General features: G+C 38.0%; 1 protein-coding gene across 1 annotated transcript in view; it reads left to right on the forward strand.

Annotated features, from left to right (window-relative positions):
- The window catches only part of DCBLD2 (discoidin, CUB and LCCL domain containing 2), a 47,331-nt gene that overhangs the window by 6,558 nt on the left and 23,995 nt on the right, over positions 1 to 16,778 (forward strand). Inside the window, exon 2 of the mRNA XM_087757115.1 lies at positions 12,523 to 12,750. Coding sequence (XP_087613241.1) covers positions 12,523 to 12,750 — 228 coding nt within the window. The remainder of the gene's footprint in view (positions 1 to 12,522; positions 12,751 to 16,778) is intronic.

Consider the following 16,778-nt stretch of genomic DNA (forward strand, 5'->3'; position numbering starts at 1 on the left):
TAGCTGAGATCATCATCAGTACAAATGCAATCCTTGTTGGAATTGCTGCTCGACATCTTGGCAAATATTTCTGTATTGGTTATTTTATCCATATTTTGAGAGGGTTTTAAATAAACTATTATGTGTCACCCGCACCTTTGTAGCTGCACCCTGTGCTTTGGGGAAGGAGTTAGGATTACCTAGAATTTGTTTTGTATTCAAAGGATTTCCCTCTCTGCCTGCGTTTCCTCATTAAGAGTTCCTTTTAGATTAATTTCTTTAATCAAATATTATGGAACATCCGTGGCCTTTTTTTTTTTTTTTTTTTTAAATAGTGGTATAGTTGAAACCATTGTCCAAGCATAGACTGTGGATTTGTTACTAAACTGAGGTTAGGAGAAGTGGGGAGGGGGAGCAGTAGTAATGTCAATGTAAAAGGCCGTGTAGTAACTTGCATTAAAATGGGATCTATAAAATTTTCAGTGCTGTTTTTTATACAGAGCGGTGGGTTATTGTCTGTGAAGCCTGTTCATTAATGTGGTAGGCCTGTGAAATACCAGATTTTGCTAAGCTTCCTGCTTTGCCTTCCATTATTTGAGGGAAACAGCTTGAGCTGTGCTATTCATATTCTATTTGAGCTTGTTGCTTTATATTTGAACACTTTTAATGTTATTTGAATTAAAAATTATACTTGAAAATGTGATAGTGATTTGACATTTGGACCACAGAATAGCATTGATTTTGAAAATGGCTTTTGTTTGAAGAATTCTTTGTCTAGTGTTTGAAAAAGAAAACAAACCCCAACTCTTGGATGAGTAAGAAATGTTTAACCTGTGCTGTTTCTCTTTGGGCATGTCATTTCTGCTGTTTGCCTGCATGACCGCTTAGTTTCCCTTGGTGAAGAGCTGTCAAAGGATAACATTTCTTTATGGTTGCTAAACTCTTCTAAAATTAATTAAAGGCAGATAGTTCATACCTGTTTAGCTACTGGTATCTCAGTTGTTTCAATCAGTTGGATCTTGGCATTGATACACGGGCACTTAATACTGCTTATGGCATTTGGATGCTTCCTGTTGGCATTTCTTACCAAATCTCTATGTTTATAGTTGTCAGTTCTGTTTGGGTTAGATTCTTTTTTCTCTGCAAATACTGGAATAAAAATAATTTACCATGAGTTAGCAGTCTGTAAGGCTTAGACCAGCAAACAGCTGATGGGTGCTGAAGCTTAGTCATTATTTATCCCTTTGACTTTGGCAAGACTAGCTGCACCCTGAAAATCAGGCACATGCATGTTTATCTTTGACAATGAGTGACAACTCATACTTCTAAATGTTTTGTTGTGAGTTTGCGGTGAGACTGTGATTTGAGTTGACCTCCCTAGATAGAAAACAATCGAAACACATTTACAGCAACAGTGTAACATACAATACTAAGTGCATGAGCCATTAGAAGTGCAAGGATTCTGAGCAGCTATTGGTAATCATTTTAGTAAGGTAAAACCTTCTAAAGAAAAAGGATTCGTGGAACCAGAATATGTGTAAGTAGGGGCTGAATATGTACTTGTCAGATGTGCTCAATTTTAATTTTTGCTACTGTGAAGAGGATGTTTTGGCCCATTCACTGGTCTCTGCGTACGATTAAGTGTGCTATCTTTTGACTCGGGTAGTCATTATTATCTTACAATTATTTGACTGCTGAACTTAAGAACCTCTGTTCTTTGTATCTTACTGAAAGTACTAAGTTTTAAGTTATTGACTGAATGAACTTCTGTCCTATTAATAGAAATTCCATGCATCTTGTTTTTAAAGGGTAACACAATTACGAAAGTTCCAGTTCTGCACCATTGTTACGACAGCATACATAGCTGTTGCATTAGTAAATGTTTCTGCGTAAGCTGAATAAAGTTTATGAACTTAATTGTGTCATTCTTGGCAACAGTACTATTGAATAATAACGAATTCGCCGATATGCCATAAATAAAGTAGGTATATTTTTTAAGAATAAGTTAGAAACAGTTGGTTTGGTGGGGTGGTTTTTTTGGTGTTTGTTGTTGTTGTTTTCCTCTCCAGGTGTTTAAAGCATGCTAGCTATAGTTAAAAATTCTCTCTCTCAAGATACCTTTAAATCAAGTCTGAAAACTTTCTGGAAAGTTAAATCTAATGGACCATCCTAAATTGCCTGTGGTTAGAATCATGACTAGACAACTGTAAGTAGTTGTGGGATACAAGAAATCATACTTAAAAGGGCCCTTCTGGTCTTCAGTACTGTGAATCTATCTTTCTGTAAAATGTCCTATAAATTAGGATCAGAGAGCTTTTTGAGAGGTAAAGTCTGGAGGGTTGGTTGGTTGTGTGTGTTTAATTTTGTTTTTTTTTTTTTTTTAGTAGAAATATTTCTCCAGTGCTTTCTTTATGTCAAAGTCTGTGTTTCATTGGCAAGACTGTATTTTATCAGTTTTGTTAATCGTAGTATTAAAAAAAAAAAAAAAGGAAAATAAGATATTTTCTTTTTTTTTTTTTCCCCTGTTCTGTGTGGATACCTTTTTTTGTTAACATTTTTCATTGTTCAGTAAAAGTTTTAAATAAATGTATTACATTTTAACATTCCTACATTCTTTATGGTGCAAAAACTCAATTCAGCTCCAGCAAAATCACAGGAGACTACCTTATTAACCATATTCCAGAGATTATGCATCATTTACGTACTGAAAAATGAAAATAAAATCAATGGTCAGATCATCTATATGCTTTATTAAACACTCCCCTCCCCACTTTATAACTTCCTTTGTTAATCCCCCTCCAAACCCTCCTCCCAGATTTTCGAAGTTCTTTCCAAATTTACTTTTCGTTCAAGGAAGAGGTTTTGTCGTCCAAGATTGGTATAGTATCCATCAGAATGATAATCCTGCTAGCTACTGATCTTTGGATCATCAGCCTTGCTGGAATTCGATGTATTGTACATGAGGCCACATGGATTCTCTTTTTTAACTTTTCTCCCCCAAAGCAGCTCTTCTGATAGAACCATTTCTTTAAGCAATACGCTAATTTTCTTGGTTCTTTACTTGAAGTGCTGTGGGAGATAACCATTTGGTACATCCTTGAGTAATATTATTAGTGATGGAAAAGGGAACTTGAAAAGCTTGGTATGCCTCTGTAAATGGTTGTGAGCAGATAATTTTCCTGTCCCAAGTTTCAAAAAAAGGTGATGGTGTAAAAGCTTCCCAGCGTGATGCTGTCAGTCATATTGCACTAATATTGTTGCTCTTGGTCTGGCATTTCAACAAAGCTTGTAAATAAATATTTTGTAAAATTATTCCAGATGTGCAAAAGGTTAATTATTTTTCATTCCTAGATGCCATTTATCTCCTCATATTCAGTGATCCATTTGTGGTTTTCCTAGATTTAGATTGGGCAATCCTAAGACCTCAAATGTTGCTTAACTGCGAAGAGGAAATCTTTTCAGGTCTCTAATTGCTGTTTCTTGGAGTAGAAGTAGTAGTTGTTTCAGTGCCCAGTTGCAGCTTCAGGTATTGACGGAGGGGGATAGAAACACTGAACTGTTTTAGCAGTTTTGTCACAGTTCTCTATACATCCTGTTTTTGCACTTTTATACTGAGGTGAAACTAAAGTGGCATCTTAATTAGACTTGGCAAGACAAGCAACTTGTATAGCTGCTTGGATGTAAATGTTTTTTGTATAGAGAAACCCCACAGGAATGAGGCAGGTGAAAGATACTCAATACTTTGAGTGGAAAGATGAATTAGGAAGGCAGTGGAAACAGAAGGTGAATTACAGTGGTGCGGTTTTGCTTGGTTACTTCTCAGAGTTAGGAGATTTTGACTCTGAAAGGACAGTTTACTGCAGTGATCTAGCATGTATGTGGAGTATGTTGTGCACTTATGTTTGCCAGCAAGTCCACAGAGGCTTTCATAGTTGGCAGCTGTTGCATCGTTAGCAGGACTGTAGCCAGTTAAATCCATATCTGGTCATTTTAACTTGCTCCAAAATGATTAAGATGCGGGGAAAAACATCTTACCTTGTTCACTGTGGGGCTTAATTTCTTTTTACAAATCCCTGAGTTTTGTGAAACCAGGAAGCCCTGAACCACATGATCTGTTAATTTCTATTTTTATGCTGTCGTATACAGGTGTTAAAATATGTCTCAGTATGACAAGGGTGGAAAGAGAGATGCATTAAATTTAATGCTTTTGAACACTTATATATGAAGTCCAATGGTGATCAATTTTTATCTTTTTCTCAAGTATAATTGAAGATGTCAAATAAAGCATTTTCATTACTTCATCTCTTCATTTTCAAAGAGCTGTTTTCAAGGTCTCCATTTCTATAACACAAAGCGTCCTTTTCTTCTTGCTCTGAAGAAGTTACAGCAAAGCCGATGGGCAAGTTCAAAGTGCACAGATAGTTTTTAGTGGAGCTTCACACACTACTGGCTTCCTACATGCTCTTGCTATACTTTTGTGATAATTTTGGCACTTAAAAACCAGTGACTCAAGTGTGTAGATTTACTGTCATCTTCTAGTTAATCATCTTATTATTCAATAGTACGTAATGTTTGTTTTACTGATTGTATTCATAGAGGGTCACAAGTGTGAAAATATCTTCCCTTTAAGGGAACATCTACAAGGCAAAATTTGGAATGAATTACCTGTTAGAACAGATTGTGTATTATATTTCATGATGCTAGAATGGAGCCATGTTGTTCGCAATGGGAAAACCCCAAACAGTCCCCATCATAATTTTGAGATTAGAGTCGAAAATGAGTTTTAGAAATTAAGATGATGCTGTATGTCACCTACACAGGCAGAAGGAAATACTGGTGTAGAGATGTGGAATGTTACCGTTTCATCAGTTGGACAACAAACTTCAAAGAGGGTTAGAAACTGGTATTTGAAGTCACTGTTCTTGGTACAGGGTGCAAATAATTCCAGTTGTTTTTTGAGGTTTTCTTTTTGAAAGCATCTAGATGCCCCAGTGTTCTTTGTTCAGGTACCCAAACCATCAGCTTTCTTCCTGCCAGCTTCTGTTGATTCCACGGTAGGCAAACATGATTTTTACCACAGGCTGCTGCTGTCTGACCCTCTCCTCCCTGTCCCTGCCTTGCATCCTCTCCATTGTGCAGGCTCCGGTGATTGTCAGACCCCAGGTGACCCATACCCGTCCCCTTACTCGGTAAAAGGCAGGTAGGGTGGTAACTTGGGTGTAAAACTGCTGTACAGCTCAACAAGGGTTCAGTAAGCGCTGGCAGTGGGCAGGGTGGGAAGTCGCAGCTGTTTCTGAAAGGCAAGATGGTGCTGCCGCGGCTGGTATTTAGATCAACATGTGCCATCAGGGATCTGCAGTGTGGGCTGCGTGGTCTCAGTTATGAACTGATAATGAAAGAGAGAAAAAGGTGACTGTAGTGTTAATTGAGCATGTGAATTACTGGTATGATTGGAGAAGTTTTTGCTGCTTTGTTGACATATGTAAGACGTTTGACGTTTCATTTGGTCCTGGTGTGGTGAGGAGTTTGAAGACCTTACAAGAGATTTGAAGCCTATTCTGACCGTGACTGCTGCTTATTCTCATAGAGTGTTGCGTGACCATCTGTGTGTTATTTTTCATTTCCTTCATCAGCCTTGTTTCTGCTGTGTAGCACTTAGAGCACCAAAGCACAACGGTGTCTATTTTTATGAAAGTGTTGGTGCAAATTGCTAAGTGAATGATATGTCTTGGGAAGCGGGCAAGCTGCATGTGCCAGACGCAAGACAACATACAACGTGAGCTGTCACTGTGATTCAGCACGGGCAGCAGATCAGGAGGGCTTCTGCGTTACGTATCACTGGGCGCAGAGCCCTCTTACAGAGTCCTCGTGAAAGTCACTTTTCACCACAGCGAGCCTGTCTTTGTAGGCTGCCTTTGCCTGCATACTATTTAAGCAAGTCATAGCTGTCCCTGAGGACTGATTCACATCATTTACCGGACATCAGTAAGCAAAAGCTTTGCAACACAGTCTTATACAGCTGATCTTTCTTTTCTGTTCTTTCAAAGTAGTCAGTTTGGTTAGTACGTGATAGCAGAGGAAGCAAATGTCTTACCTGCTCTGATGATTTAATAATTTGAGATAATTTGTTTTAAAATGTTACTGTATTTTGAATGTTAAATTTAGCAAGGCTAACTGTTACTCTTTTGTGTAAAATTTTGTGTGGCTGAAAGCTAAGACTGCATTTCCAGAGATGGTGGTTGAAAAGCTGTGCGTCCAGGTGAAAATAATAAAGTGCTAATTATCACTAGCCCAGCATGTGGCTTGTGTTGTAAATGAAAACAGTAAAATTTTGTTGTAATGGCATCTTAAATTTTGTACTTTTGCTGTAGGGGCAAGAATCAGCCCCCCCCCCCCCCCCCCCCCCCGAGCTGCCAACATTTTGAAAGCCAAAATGCTTGTTGTGCTTTATCTTTTGTCCTGTTCCTATCTTTGTTAAACCTCAACCCGTAATCTCATTACCCTTCTAAGGGTGCCCCACAGCAAGTAAATCAATGCAAGCTGAGACACCGGTAATGCCACCTGCCCTCCTTCCCTTGCCCTACGGCTGGTTTGCACGGTGAGCCGCCCCAGGGAGGCGAGTTGGCTGAAGTCGAGCACTGTGCGGTGGGAACGGGTAGGGGCACGGGTTTGCCTTCAGCCAGCTCGGGTCCTGAAGTCAGTGTGACACACTCTTGTGTGACTGCTCTTCCCAGGGGAGGGGTGGTTTCTACATTTCTGGTTGGGATTCAAGGTTGTTTAAAATGCAAACACAGGCTGGCAGTGCTGGTGAAAGAAGCGGTTGCTGGCGTTTCCCTGTCCCTCTGTCAGGGAAGGCACTGCTGCATGTGAATGCTAAAATAAATTAGGGGATTGCTCTAGGTTAAAACTAACAGCTATTTTTATCTGAAGTCCCTGGTCTGGTTTACCATGTGGCTGCAGAAGTGTTTACCTCCAGTACCAGGAAGGGTGTGAGAACAAGTGGCCAGAAGCGAGAGGCAGACAAGGCTTGCTTTTGTCTGTGGTTGCACTAATTTGAAGTGCCTTCAAGTGTTTATTGAGCTATGGCCTCACCTGGGGAAGTGTGGGGTATTTTATGTTGTGAAACATCTGTAACGGGATGAAATGCTCAAACCAGTGTGTTACTGAGGCAGATAAATGGCATAAAGATGAAGGTGGATTGTGCGCTTGTCAACTTGTTAAGAAAATGAATTCTGACCGAGGAGCAGATTCCTTCCTGAAGAACATAGTTCTGTGGATTTTGGTGGAAACAGCAATGAGTTTGGAGGACACAAATAAGGGCATTTGAAAATACCTGAAAAAGCTATTTAGAATTTGATGTCTCTGTGGTCTTAATGCCTCAGTGTTCCTTATTCATGCAGCTGTTTTGTTGGTTGTGGAAACTTGCCCACATGTAGAAAAGCAAAAAGTAGATGCAGTGTCTTTTAGTGGCACGCTGATAAAGAGCAGGGACATGCAGAGCGCAGGAGCCAAACAGAAGAGGACAAATTATAGTAGTGCATTGAATCAGAAAGAGTTGTGTGTTTGGAGTTAAAATGAATGCTATAAAGTATCTTTTTGCTTACATAACTCTTAATAGATAATAACAATAATTTGGTTCTACCTTTGCTTAGTTAAGAAAGATTTAATTACATCCAGTATGTAGTCACAAACTTACAGAAAATCATAGCTTATATATGTAAAATCGTCTCAGGAAACCCACTGGTTAAATTGAGTCTGTTCAAAAGGCAGTGCCACGTGTTAAAATTGAGATCAGTGTTTTGATATGCATCAGTTATGCCTTATAGACTGTAATCTTAAACTGTCTGATGTCTTTATTTTATCATTCTCTCTTCTCCAAGTAAGGAATGGGAAAGCATTCTCTAGTCTTAAAGATTAATTTTTAACATGTTTTGGTAGTGAGAACAAGATTAGCAGTCACTAACAGCAGCCAATCTCGGGGGAAAAAGTTCTGATTAATTGACTTCAACAACTATAAAGAATAATTAATCTTTTTTGTGGGTATTAATAGAGTACTTACTTAGCACCCACTCCTGCATATGCAATATCCTCTCATTTTGTTAAATTTCACATTTTCTTCTTATCCAATGCATTTTGGTATGTTTGTGTTGGTTCAAATTCTGTATTTTTTTGACGTAAAGAACTTGGGTATGAGAAATCATTTTAAATCATCTGCATGATTGCATCAGACATTGCCATAGCCCGGGGGTCATATGTAATCTGTCAGGATAATTCATCCAGACTGCATTGGAAGGCGCCTGCAGAAGAGATGAACGGTTCTCCTGACGACAGCAGTCTGCTTTCTTCTGCCGGTTCCTTAAGAGGCGCCCGTGTTTCTAACACATGTTTTAGTGAAGAGCCGAGCTTATTCTTGTTTGCTGTGAGCATGGTCCTCTGGACACATGAGGTTCAATGCACATCTGCAGACCTTCCAGCAAATGTCAGGTGCAATGTGTATGGGCAAGTGATCTGGTGCTTCTGCGAAGAGCTTGATCTGTTCTGCAAGTGCAGTAGGTCTGTTGTGTGAGGGAGGGGGCTGAGAGGAAGCAAGGGGCTCGTTCAGCTGGGTACTGACACCAGAAGTTGTCAGCCCATTGAGGACTAATCGATTTAGGAATTGATGTCTGTCTCTTCTGTGTGTTCTCAGATATTCCACTCCCATGCACGCAGATTAACAGAAGCTAAAGATTCTGTGGCATGTAATTAATGACTTGCAAATGAATGAAGTGGCTAATGCTCCTGTATATGTGGCTGTAGTGCAAAGAATTGTACTTTCTCTTTTTCTTGGAGAAATTGCTGAGTACTGCAGATTGCTTCCCTGGTACAGGATGTATATGTGTGTCTCTGGAGTTGATCGGTGGTATTTATATAGCTTTGGCAGAAATGATGAAGCACCACTTACATAGAGAGGCCTACCCTTTTGTAATACCAATAAAATAAAATGAGGTTTCATTGTTCTGCAAGTTTCGTTGGAAGTGTGATTTTTAGCAATTTCCAAATAGCTCCTGAATGATGCTGCTGCCCTTGGCAGACTGTATATTGCATGCCGGACATGCAATGGTAATCTTTAAATTCAGGCATGAAGTGTCTGGCACTTCTGCTATCGCTAACCTGAGTAAACACACAACAAAATGAGATCTAAAATGTCCGGTCAGAATGAGCTACTTTTAAAAATTGCCTTCACAGTGAGATGATGCAGTAGATGCATTTCAGCACTTTTTCCCTTTCCATTCCTTTCTAGTATGATTTGACAGCAGGTTCTTTAATATGGATAGATTAGAGGAGTATTTTTCCTTGCATGCTTTCAGGAGAGCCTACAACGAAAGGGAGATTTGAGATTTGCATTTCCATTAAATTGTGTGAGACAGATGACAAAGTTTTTTCTATCTAGCCACTGGAAACAAAGACTGGTTGGTCCAGGCTACAAGGGGAACTTTGACATTTCTTAGTGATGTGTCTTTAAAAGAAAAGTCTTGATGTCTTTTTAAAACTTAGAATATTTTATTTGCATTTTATCACCTAAACGTGTAAGAGTGTTTTTGGAATTCTTTTGCTTTTCTCATGAGAAAGGTGCACCCTGTTCATCATACAAATGCAGTGCCGGTATTGTTTCATGCTTGAGACAGCTGAACAGCAAACTAGTGAAGAGGATGGTTTAAATGAATGTGAGGCATGATCTTTTCTACTTTTAATTGGAGAAATTTACAGTCGAAGTACAGTTTGGGTCAAAGAAGAGAGCCACGCTCTCCTTTGTCTTTGACTTCCAGCAGCATAGGCTGAAGATGCAAAAGTGTGGGGAGGAATCAAGGATACATAATCATGTGCATTATTGGTACTCCTGGTTGTAAGAAATAGAAATGTGTGTGGTTACTGCATTGCAATAACAGGCCCATTGAAATGAGAAATAATTAGCTACCAGGTATTCTAGATCGTGCAAGCATTTTTATTTCCCTTAAAGTGCACTCAGAACAATGTGTCTGCCCATGCAGGTGAAAGCCACAATGATTTCATGTTCAAAAGGCCACTGTATGAGCGCATCTGCATAATATTTTCAATCTGTAAATGAGTAAACAGTTGCTTACCCCTGTCAGAGGATAGGAAAAGTACAGAACTGAGTAATTGGCTCATCATTTTTATGTAGGACATACCCTAAAACTGACTGCTGCTTATGCTGAAAACTAATTTTATATGTCTGCAGTATAAAGAGTGTTGAAATACTAGCCACAAATATCACCATGAATAAAGACCTTGTATATATTTGTTGTTTTTATTGTTAATATAATAAGTTCCATGTATTTTGTAATGTGTGCGACTACTTGCTTGCGAAAAGCCAGTTTTAAAGGAATCAGTATTTTTCTTGACTGTTAAGCATATTGTGACTAATAAGGAATCTGACATTTAAGTGCTTACTTACTAATAAACCAAGGCCATACAGGTTTTGAATGATAAATCTTTCACTTACTCTTAAGTTTATAACATGCCTTTGAAAAGAAACCAGGATTAAAATGATACACAAAGCATACGGTTTAACTTATCTCTTTGTACCATTGGACAATTGTGTCTCATGTATTAGAACAACAGTAATTTAGGAAAGTAATTTATCAGCTGTCACCCAAATGGAAATAATAGTTGTCATGGGATGAAACAAAGTGTTTTAAAGCAAATTGCTAACATTGAATGAAGAAAAACATGGCTAAAGAACAGCTTTACAGAAAGAACTTTTGATTTTACTGAAGCAGATATTCCAGTTACCTTTTCCAAAGAAGGTGCATCGTTTTGATTCAAGGCTACTAGCAAGAAAAAAAGCTGCAGTTTGCATCTGTTTGTGATTCTGTATATACCAGCAGCACTTTAGCTTTTAGAACATGCAGCTATCTTTCAATGTGCTCAGGCTATGAAGAGAATAGGTTTTGTTACTAGAAATTGGGTGCTTTTGCAAACAGATTAATCAGACCTAGTTAAGTACCACAGTTTTTTTCCCACATCACTTCAGTGGGCTTACTTTTCCATTCAGTCTTGCATGAAATACATGTAAGAATTTTTAAATTTAGTTAAAATTCTTTAAATATGTGTACAATTTTTGTCCCTAAAGCTTAGCTTACCTTTTCATGTTTAGTAGCGGAACTGCACGTGTTAGTGTGTGATATGAAACACTTTCAGACTGACACTTTTAGCTGTCAAAACAAACATCTGTCAATACAAATGATGTTGATCACTATGCATCTCCAGAGTGTGAAATCTTGACATAATGTTAAACCTGTTGTAATCACCATCACCTGTATACACAGGCATGAATTTTGAAGGGTAAAATGGACCTACAGATAATAAATGTATTTGGAGTGGTGTCGAAGACAATTTTTTAGCAGCATATCTAATCTGATTTTTGTCTTTGCTGGTTTTGCTTACGTTACCTTGCTCAAGATCCTGAAAGGTCCTGATTGGTTTTAGGGTAACATGTACAGGTCTCTTTCAAAAGATCTCTGGACCTTCTAGTGTCAAATCTTGAAAATGTGATAATGCTGTTCCTGGCCTGCTCATCTCATGGGACTAAATTCAATAAATAGGCTTTTTAGGCTCCAGTGCTAACAAAAATAAATCAGAGATATTATGAGGCTTCTTTTCTGGGGCTTATGTTATTGCAGGTGTTAATTTTCCTGGATCTGTCCTTGTGCTCAGGAATACTTTGTTTGTGATACAGTAATTTATAAAGAGCCAGTGATGGTGGATGTTACTTAAAGAACGTTCTTATTTGCAAAACAACACACAAATTCTTACACTTCTTGTACTACATACTGGGGGAAATTCATGTCTAGCTGTTGAGTAAATAGATTTATCAGTTTCCTCTTTATAATTTGATTTTGAGATTACACAATTTGTGCTATTTTTTCCACTTGTTAAACAAGTCTTCTTTAGTCTTTCTTACTGCTGTTTAAAATGAATACTGAAATGTTAGGTAGAGGGCTCCAGGTTGGAGTTATAATTTAATTTCTTGTACAAATCCAGAAGAATTGAGCATGTTCTCTAAAGAGCTGTAAGAATTAATTACAGCATTAGAATTGGGTACAGTAGGAAAGAACGCACTAGCAGTTTGGTGATGGTCAGACCTGGCAGTTGTTTTCAGTAGAGCATTTGGTGTCTGCTGTCTTTCCACTTCTGTTCTTTTTCATCGTGTTGGGAATACGGTAACAACAGTAAAACTGATGTGCTCTTGTTTTATTGGAGGGTTTCTCCCTCCTTTTCAGAACCTGTTTTTTTATCTCGTTGAGGAAGTCGTAGCAGCTCTCTGGCCACCTGTGATGAGAAGCTAACATTGGTTGAATGGTGTTTTCTCACAATTGCTGTTTCATCTGCATGTGACTTACCTTGGAGTTTTCTTGCAATATGATTAGTATGGTTAAAAAACCCAACAAATCTTATACCACTGCTAATAAACCAGGACGACTAAATCACCAGTGAGGCTTTGAAGATGAATGTGCATAGATGATTTATTTTTGTCCCTTGTAGGTGATGGATGTGGACACACCGTTCTGGGCCCTGAAAGTGGAACTCTTGCTTCGATAAACTACCCACAGACCTCTCCCAATAGCACAGTTTGTGAATGGGAAATCCGTGTGAAGCCTGGGCAGCGAGTTCAGCTCAAATTTGGCGATTTCGATATTGATGACTCAGATTCTTGTCATTCCAGTTACTTAAGAGTTCACAATGGGATTGGCCCCACCAGGACAGAAATAGGTAGGAGCTTTTATTATTGGTATTTGAAAGCTACTGTCTTGTGTAGAACTTGGATATGCTGTTGGTACTTTTGTTACTTTTAAAATTTCTCCTTGTTTACCTGCTCTGAGCATAGAGTAACTACTAGGTGTATAGTATTAGTTAAGTTCTTTTTTTATAGCCCTAGAAAACTGTTACAATTCAGTTGGATATTGGGCAGGGTAAGACCTTGCCTGAATACATCATACACTGCTTTGCACAGTGTGGATTTTGAGTCTTATGAGAAGTGATGAAAGCAGGAAGTGTTTATTATTTACAGGAATCTCAAATAAGGTAAAGAAAGGAATTTTAGTGATTCTGTAATCAGAGTTGTGTTTTTCCTGAGCTTCATATCAAGGAAACTCTGCAAAACTTTGAGGAGTGCAGTGTGTAACTCACCACAGTAGAAAAACAGCCGTCGGGGACCAGTGTTAGTGAATTTACTACTGATAGTACTGTTAGAAAGCACAGCTAAGGAAAGAGTCTCCTGTATGCTATACAGGTCTTCAGTACAGGGAGGGATTACAGGTGCCACTGTAACTATATAAAAATAAAAGCGGTAAAGAAAACAGTAGTCTGATTGCCCCTTTCTCTGGTGATATGCTCGTTTCAAGTATGTTTACCATTGCTGCTCAGTAGATGAACTCTGTTTGGAATGCCAGAGTATTCTTAATGTAATTGTTCTTAAGTAATTGCATTTTGTTTACTGTTATTAAAGCGTATGTAAACGTCTGTCATCTTGTCACAATTCCTATATCCTAAAAATGTACTGAAAAAATGATGAGTAGTAATGATAGCAGAACATCCTACGTTTTGTTTGTGCACACAACAACTAGATGCTAAATGCAACACAGATCCTATAATAATCTTTGATTCTGCAGATTCTTAAAGGAAACTCCACTGTAATTTTTTTTTTTTCTCAGACATTTCCCAGTAGCTTGCAAAATTCTTGTGAGCAGGGAATTGCAAAACTATGAGGATCTTAATTAAAAAAAAAAAAAAAAAAGGAAAAAAAAAATAGTATGTATATCTTACCTGAAATGTCTGTCTTTATTTGGAATACCCCTGATTTGAGCTGTTCATCTTGGTGGTATTAAAGGATGTCAGGCTTCAAAAGTTGTGTAGTTCAAATATCCCCCATCTTCTGATAATGTCCACAGTTTAATTTTTGTCCTCTCTAAGAGGACAAATTGAATTTCATGACTGTAAGGCAGGGTTTTTTTCCAAATAGCAGTGTGACATTATCATCTATGTCAGGGTATATGTAGGGTTTTAAGACCCTTGTTTGCATAAAACTCAAAAAGCATTGTCATTCTTCCTTCACTAAAATTAGTTGTTATTGTGCAGATTAATTTTATTTTCTTTCCTAAAGGTTTAATTTGGAGAGAGAGAGAGAGAGATTTACTTCACCAAGACTGTTTTTGTGTGACTCAAATGTCCACCCCGCTAAATTGAGTCTTTTTATAAAGAGGCTAGTGGAACGTTAGCTTTGTTAACCCTCTTTTCCAGCTGTTACCTAGATAAGTGTGTGTGAAAATAAGTATCTGCTTGGAGCTGTTGAGCCAGACTTGGTCTAAAATAGGAAACGCTGAAGTCCTAAAATGGCAAGGAACATCCAGTTCTGATAAGTCTATTATTCACTTTTACAAGTGACTTAATGGGTTCGAGTAAATTTTCTACTTCATTTGTTTCTCTTGACTTTCAGCTGTTCCCAGCTGGTGTAGTAGCACAGTATGTTGAGCAAATGTGTGTGTTGTTCTGCTCTTAATAAATTAAATCACAGAACAAACAGTGATATTAACAGTGGCAGATACAGATGATGCGGATTCTTGAATGTTCATGTTTGAAGCAACAGACACTGGAGAGATTAAACAGTGACCTGAATCTGTTTGGAAGAAATCTGGATTTATCCTAAGTTTTTTCCGTTCAAGACTACTGACATGGTCTAACTTTAAAATACTTGTATTACATAAAATCTGAAATTCAATGATACCTACTTTAACTCAAAATGGCTTAGAAATTGGCTGATTAGATTAAAAAATGAATTGTTAGCGGGTTAGTTTATTGATAAACAGAGGTTTCTAATGATGCTTTTAAGGGCCAGTTCTCATTCCAAGCCTTTTGAATACTTATCAATAAATCAAAAGAAGATTCAAATCTTTGGCGCCAAGTTTGTCTCTAGTTTAGGTAAGATCTAGAGGTGTTCTGTATTACATTTCATCGCAGTCCAATCACTGTGGGTCTACTTATTTAATACCTACAATGTAAGCCCAGATCTATAGGAGCAGAGAATGTAAGCTACCGTGGGAATTCCCTCTCCTGCTGTAATGTTGGTGTACAAAAGCACTTGGGGCCCTTCAACGCATAAGTGCAGACAAAATAGTAATATTACATCTTCTGCATGTACCATTGACAGAGGCGTCGCGGCACTCATGTTTTGTCCATTTCTAGTGCCTGCTTTTTAAAAAGATTGCTAAAAATCTGGCGAGAGGCCAGGAAAGAGTTAGAAAAATTATTTATAGTCTCAAAAGTACGTCTTGCCATGAATCGTAATGTGCATCAGTCTACAGTTTGTCAAAGGCTGTATCTCCGTGGTGCAAGCAGCACTGGATAGTTTATCCAAGCTAGATTTAAATGTCTTGCCCTGTGTATTTGCCAAAGAAGAGGATAAATGGTGTCTTGAGGACAGTGTGACCTACCCTGAGAGGAGTCTCATGCTGGTTAGTCATGTCACAAGATCCAGTGGCTGCAAACAAAACTTAAAAAAAGGAAAAGAAAAGTGGTAGTTGGAAAAGTGATGCAGTTCATCATAATGAATGCAGTTCATCATTGAAACAGGACTTAGAGCAAAACATAGGGTCAATGTGGAGCCTTGGTAAAAGGGAACCTACTTCTTTGTAATTCTTGCTGATCACCAGTTTAAGTAGTGAATTGAGGTAAGGTTCTATTTGTATAATATTATAAATGTCATTAAAGTATTGTAGACTCTTTTTCTTTTTTTTTTTTCATTAGAAAATACCCTTGCTTTGTTCAAAAAATATCTGAATAAGCAACATTTAGAAAGCTCTGAATAATGATAGGAATTTGTATTTCTAATTTTTTTAAATTTTATTAGTATTTGAGAGTGCAGTTCACTTTTTAAAGGAATTTGACATACACATTTTATTTGTGTTATATTTGTTCTGTATTATATTTGTTAAGAACGATTCCTGCAGGGCAGTGTTATTCCACTCCCTCTACTTTAGTATGGTAATTTGCCTTTAGTTGAGAAGGGAGTCTGGCTTCTGTTTTTGCTATTTTACGATATGATAACATACTTACTATCAAGAAAGCAAATAAATGAATGGTGAACTGAAAGATATGCAGTGTCACTTGCTGCTGGTGATTATCCACTTTGATTATCCACTGCAGAATCTTAAATAGCTTTGTAGGTGGTTTACAACATTGAATGATCAAGGGAGCCTATAGAACAGAAGATTGATTTTTTTTTTTTTAACAGGTTAATGAACTGATCAGTATTTTATTAAAGTTTCTAATTAGTAGGACTGGAGAATTCCATATTGCTTTGGGTCTGTTTAACTGCCATTCATCCAGGTAACGTCACTTGGTAGTAATTCTAGGACGTCATAGGGCAAATATTGTCAATATCTGCAGACTCCAGCATCTCAGTTTAAAATGTATTGGTTTTGGTCATTTTGGATGGCAAGAGAAGTATCCAGATGCAGAACCTCTGTTAGGTGTTACAGGTGCAGCAAAACAGAAAGTGAACCGACTGGCAGTTTATGTTAATGGTACTCACATATGCTTGTGTGTTAATGCTGAAGTGCAGTGAATCATGCCTGCTGTTGTCCAAAATTAAGTAGTTGACAGAAACGATGAAATAATCGACAAGGAAGTAGTGCCCCAACAGCCGAGGGACGAGAAGGGCTTTTTTCTCATTTGCTTCTGTAGATGATTCTCGTTGCTCTAACTTGATCCTTTTCCTTGACAGATTTCCATGGTCTTTGAAG

This window comes from Nipponia nippon, unplaced genomic scaffold, assembly GCF_047370975.1.
Source record: "Nipponia nippon isolate SJK-2023a ecotype South Korea unplaced genomic scaffold, ASM4737097v1 scaffold_2, whole genome shotgun sequence".
NCBI lineage: Eukaryota > Metazoa > Chordata > Aves > Pelecaniformes > Threskiornithidae > Nipponia > Nipponia nippon.